The sequence below is a fragment of the Tupaia chinensis genome, unplaced genomic scaffold (assembly GCF_000334495.1).
Source record: "Tupaia chinensis unplaced genomic scaffold, TupChi_1.0 Scaffold000007_1, whole genome shotgun sequence".
Classification (NCBI taxonomy): Eukaryota; Metazoa; Chordata; class Mammalia; order Scandentia; family Tupaiidae; genus Tupaia; species Tupaia belangeri.
In genome coordinates, this window is record NW_006159436.1 from 2,679,678 (window position 1) to 2,685,791 (window position 6,114).

The following is a 6,114-nucleotide window of genomic DNA, read 5'->3' on the forward strand; positions in this document are numbered from 1 at the left end:
AGAGAGAAGAGAAGAGAAGAGAAGAGAAGAGAGAAGAGAAGAGAAGAGAGAAGAGAAGAGAAGAGAAGAGAGAAGAGAAGAGAGAAGAGAAGAGAGAAGAGAAGAGAAGAGAGAGAAGAGGAGAGAGAGAGAAAGAGAGAGGTTACCCTCTAGGGGGGATAGCCATGCTGCAGTCCTTTGCTTACATTCTCCTCTTGGGATTTTGGGCATGCATACACACATGCGCCACTTCAAGTTTCAAGCTGTGAGTCTGGGACATCAGCTATGGCTGACCATGTGGGAATCCAGCACCTTCTCCACTACGCCACCTGTTGGCCTCGAATGTATTCTTCTGGGATTTTGGGCACGCATGCACATGCACCTGGTGTGAGTTTTAAGCCACCGGATCTGGGACTTGAACTGCAGTTAGCCATGTGGGAGTCCAGTGACGTGACCATTATGCCATCTGCTGGTCCTGTATTCTTTGATATTATAACAGTTGTGAAGCAACTGAGAGCATTAACTGAGAATGGAATGGAAGGAGGAAGGAATTGTCAGACTTTAGAGGAGAGCACAAAAGTCTTTTTGGAGAATAGAAAGGTGAGCTTTCAGGATGTGATAAAGGTGTATTGGACAGGGTTAAATGGACATTTGTGATTTGTGGTTTTCTGAAACAGCATGTGTTTTGCATTTAAAATCAGTAGCATTTTAATAGCACTAGTTATAGAGTATGGGGATATGACAAGCTTAATGTTTTAGAAGAGATTTTTAAATGGTGATCTTTATAGTGTTGAATTTAGAATTGTTGTAAAATGTGCACTAATGTAAATAACATTCTTTTTAGTCTTACCAATAATTCTCGGATTATGGGACTCTTGGCTCAGCTGGAGAAGATCAATTCTGAACCTACAGAGTCAGATACTGCCAGATATGTTACATCAAAAATTCTTCATCTGGCTCAAAGTCAAGGTAAGTTTTAATCTATTCTTTGTTTTTGTAATTTTTTTAAAAGTAGATGCTAAGAATGTTCAAACTTGATAAATGGTGGATTTGTTTTGCAAAAACTGAACTTTGTCACATTGACTCAAGAAGTAGAAAAGTGGGGCCAGGTGATGGTGCAACAGTAACACAACTAGACCCACATGGGGATGGTCTGGGTTCATGTCCTCGGGCCACCCTGAGCATGCTGAGTGTGCGTGCATGTGCCTGTTGTCTGTACTGCCTGAGACTGGGTAGACTGCTGTGCGAATACCCTGTTGATTGTTCACCCCCATAGACGAAATAAATGAATAAATGTAAAAGGTAGAAAACTTAATAACTTTGGAGAATATTGATCTGTAGTTCATCTTGAGAATTTATTTATTTATTTATTTATTTATTTATTTATTTATTTATTTATTTATTTTTGCTGCAGGGTGCATTTGCTCACCAGACAGACAGAGACAAAAAGCAAGAAATCACCCCCCAGGGGAATGGCCACGCCGCAATCCCTTCTCCTCTGTTTTCCTTTTGGGATTTTGGCACGCATGTATGCATGCACGCACATGCTCCTGGCATGAGTTTGAAGCTACTGGGTCAAACTGCAGTTGACTATGTGGGAGTCCAGCGCCATAACCATTATGCCAACTACTGGTCCCACGTTGTTTGTCTTTTTCTTTTCTTTTCTTTTCTTTTCTTTTTTTTTTTTTTTGAGAGGGTTTTGCTATAGGGCATGTGCAGTAACCAGAAAGACAGAGAAAGAGAGACAGAAAGCGAGAAATCATCCCCTGGGGGGATAGCCATGCCACAGTCCCTTCTCCTCCATTCTCCTCTTAGGATCTTGGGCATGCACACACACGTGCCCGGTATGAGTTTAAGCCACTGGGTCTGAGACTCGAACCACGGTTGACTACATGGGAGTCCAGGACATAGCCATTACACTAGCTGCTTGTCCCCCCACATTATTTCTTATAATGATTATGATTTTATTTTTTTAATAATTGCCACCCCAGCTCCTATTTTCAAATTGCACCTAATTTCAGGGTTACTTGTAGAATGTTGACAAATGATGCCAAGTAGTGTAGAATATTGGTTATTAGTGGGTTCCCACTTTGAAATTTAAACTCTTCCTTTCAGTGGCGGGGTACCTGAGGGAAGATACTGAATCTCTGGGCCCTAGCTGCACCATCTCTGAAATAGACACGACAGACATAGCACTGTCATGAGATTTGTGAGAAGCACATACAAATGTTAAAAATGGTCAGTAAATGTTATCCGTTATTAGGCATTACTTCTTTACTTTACGAAGGTAGTACTACTAACTTGATGTCAGAACCTTGACAGAAAACATGAGAAACGTGGACTTTGCAATTAGAAATATCATGTCAAAAGCCTAAATTAAATCTGTGTACTGGTAAGATGAATATCATTGTTAATGAATATTTATTTTAGGAATGCAAAATGGCTTAATATCAGGGGAATTATCAGTCTAACAGTATTTGAATAAGTCAAATAAAGAATGTATGTAATTATCTCAATACATAGTGAAAAAGGACTTTGATAAGATTTCAGTACTGGCACTTGACTTAAAACACATGAACATAGACATATACCCTACTGCATGTGTGTGTGTGTGTGTGTGTGTAAAACAGGAAACCAGCAGCTTCCCTAATTATGTAACAGAGGCTATTAAAGGCATTTCTGTTGAAGTTCAGACAATTCACAATTACTACATTAATTTATTTAATTTTTGTTGTTTTATTGGTCTGGAGGTTCAGGTCATTGAATTAAGATGTTTAGTAGGCATTTACTGTTCTCAGGAGCTCAGTATCTATTAACCCTCCTCCTTCATCATTGTAGATTCGTAATTTGTTTTGATAACTTAATTCTATGCAGCCTATGTTTTTGGGGAAATGATAGTTACTACCCGAAACCTAGGAGAGGTCTTTAATAGAATGCATTGTTTCTAGCAAAATTTAAATACCTGTACCTTGTAATTCAGAAAGTCACTATATTGGATTCTAGGCTTTGGAAATACTGTGCTTCTCAACTAAGGCAGATGTGCAAGGATGTTCATTGTATCAGTGCAAAGTTAAGTGTACCAGGTATGTTCACCATATTGTCATAATGAATTATCTCCTCCTCAAAGCAAACAGACAAAGCAAAACAACCTAACAAAAACCTAAGAAAACAAATACCCCAAATCTATAGATACTACTTTTTTCATTCTTCTCATTACTTTATCCTGTTTCTGCTAGCCTGGAATCCCCTACTCCCACATCAGCACTGAAAATGCCCCCAGCCATAGCCCTACCAGAGACTCCCCTCTTACCACCCTCCTACTCATCACTGTGGGACTAGCACCTGCATATTATCTCCTGGGGTTATATAATACAGTTATATAATACCTATAAACACCTTATAGATTAATAGTGAGATTGTCTTATCATTTATATGATAATACAGTTGACTATCTATTTGGAGGGGAAAGATTAGGAATTGATAATTCAGAGAAATGTGAAGAACCAATAAAATGGGGAAAGTTTCATTACCCTCTTAAAATTCAGGAACTGCTAATGAAAACAATAAAGATATCTTTCACCAGTCACATTTGCAGGAATTATAGAAAATGACAACAGTGTTGTTGAAGGCACAGAGAATAGGGTAATCTTGTACAGTGTTGGTGGTGCAATAATTATCACAAACTTTGGAGACATTAATCTGGCAGTATTTAATAAAATTTAGAATGTAGTTGGTATTTGATTCAGTATTTCGAGTTTCAGGTATGTATTTGACTGAACTGATTAAGAAAGAATGGTTTGGAGGTTTTTACTGTACATTGTTTGTAATATTAAAAAGAGAGAAACAACCTGAATATCCATCAGCAAGACAGTGGTTGAGTACATTTTGATATGCCAAACTGGGGCTTTATAATACAGCTATTATTGTTGTTTCAGTTTAGTTTTGAGAGATTTTTGCTATAGGGCATGTGCTCTCGCCAGAGAGACAGAAGGAGACAGAGAGATAGAAAGTGAGAAATCATTTCCCAGACAGGATGGCTATGCCACAGTCCCTTCTTCATTCTTCTCTTGGGATTTTGGGCCTGTATGCACTTGGCGCCTGGTATGGGTTTTAAGCTGCCAGGTCTGAAGCTTGAACTGTGGTCTACTACATGGAAGTCCAGTGATGTAACCATTACTTCATCCATTGGTCCCCAATATAGCTACTACTGTTAAAAAATTATTGGGCCCACCCTGTAGTGCAGTTAAGAGAATTAAGAGAGCCTCATCTCACATGGCTGATAATGGTTTGAATCCTGGACTGAGTGACTTAAAAAATATGCCAGGCATTTGTGCATGCATGGCTAAAATCCTGATAAGATGAAGAAAATGAGAATAAAGATTTACAGCATGGCAGTGCCTTGTCAGGGGCTGATAGTGCCTTGTTGTGGGGTGATTTCTCCTCTCCTTGGCGACCTAAAAAAAAATTAAAACAAAAAAACTGGGCCAGCCCGTGGTGTGGTCATTAAGATTGCTGGATCCCACATGGCCGAATGTGTGGTTCAAACCCTGGACCAGGTGGCTTGCAAACACACTAGTGTCTGTGCATGCATGATCAGAGTGCTATGAGCAGAAGGAATTGTGGCCTGGCTTCTGTTCTACAGCAGGAAATGAAATGTTTTCTACGGTGGGTAGGCAGGAAACATTTTAGGCTTTATGGGCATACAATCTCTGTCATAGCTCTTCAGCTCTGCTCTGATAGTGCAAAAATAGTAGCAATAGATATTACATAAATAGGCATGGTCGAATTTCTGTAACTTTATTTGTGGACACTGAAAAAAATTATGATATGTGTGGGAACCAGCAGTTATCGTAATGGCTATGTCGCTGGACTCCCACGTAGTCGACCGCGGTTCGCGTCTCGGACCCGGTGGCTTAAATCTCACGCAGGGCGCGTGTGCGTGCGTGCCCAAGATCCCGAGAGGAGAATGGAGGAGAAGGGATTGCGGCGTGACCATCCCCCCTGGGGGGTGATTTCTCGCTTTCTGTCTCTATGTCTCTGTCTGTCTGGCGAGCGCACGTGCCCTATAGCGAAAACCTCTCCAAAAAAAAAAAAATTATGATATGTGGAACATTGACTTGCAAGCGCATGCGCCCTATAGCAAAAAAAAAAGCGAAAACCTCTCCAAAAAAAAAAAAAAAAATTATGATATGTGGAGCATTGACTTTATATATGGGATGAATGAATTGTCCTGGAGTCATAAATGTAATGTATTAAGTGAAAAGTAAGCGTCTCTGGTTTATATAACTCTGTAGGTATATCCCTAGTTTTGTTCAAAATAAGCTATTATTTTGTCTGTAATGCTTGTATGAGCAAGGCAAAAAAAAAAAAAAAAGGAAGGACACATACTAAATTGTTAGTAGTGGTTAAATCCGTGGGATATGAATGGAGAAGAATGAGAGTAAACTCCTCCTGATTTTACTCTAGACACTTTGTACTGTTAGAATTGTTGCAATAGGCATATACCACTTATGTAGCTAAATGATTTAAACTATTCCACCTTATTCATGAAGACAGTTGAAACTTACAAGTGTTCCTGTACTTTCCTTAGATGCATCTGTCTTTTGTAATGGACTGCTTCTTGGGGCCAGCAGGGGGTGTGGTGGTTGAGGTACTGGATCACACATGGCTGACTCTGTGATTCAAGTCCTGGACCTGGTGGCTTGAAAAACATGTGGGATATGTGTACGTATGTGCCCCCAAATCCTGAGATGAGAAGGGATTATGGTGTGACCATCTTCCCTGGGGGGGAGGGTCCCTTTCTTTGTGTCTTTCTCAGTCTCTTTCAGGTGAGCACATGCTCCCTATGGTAAAAATCTTAAAAAGAAAAAAGACTGCATATTTACAGTTCATTATTTGCAGTGTGGAGGGTACTTATCGTAATTTACCTTTCCCCCCTAGAGACTTACTAGTTATCTGTTTTGTGTAGGTTGTCTAATTTGTTGGCATACAGTTGGTAACATTTCCTTCATAATCCCTTTAGTTTCTGTAGAGTTGGAAGTGATGTCCCCTCTTTCATTTATGATTTTGGTCATTAATGTCTTTTCTCTTTTTTCTTTTAGCCTGCTCTGTTGATTTCAGTAGTTTTCAACTAAG

The 6,114-nt window shown here is 39.6% G+C and overlaps 1 protein-coding gene across 1 annotated transcript in view; it reads left to right on the forward strand.

The window, feature by feature from the left end:
• Positions 1–6,114, forward strand: part of AGTPBP1 (ATP/GTP binding carboxypeptidase 1) — a 134,753-nt gene that overhangs the window by 22,649 nt on the left and 105,990 nt on the right. The window contains exon 2 of the mRNA XM_027775591.1: positions 824–948. Coding sequence (XP_027631392.1) covers positions 824–948 — 125 coding nt within the window. The remainder of the gene's footprint in view (positions 1–823; positions 949–6,114) is intronic.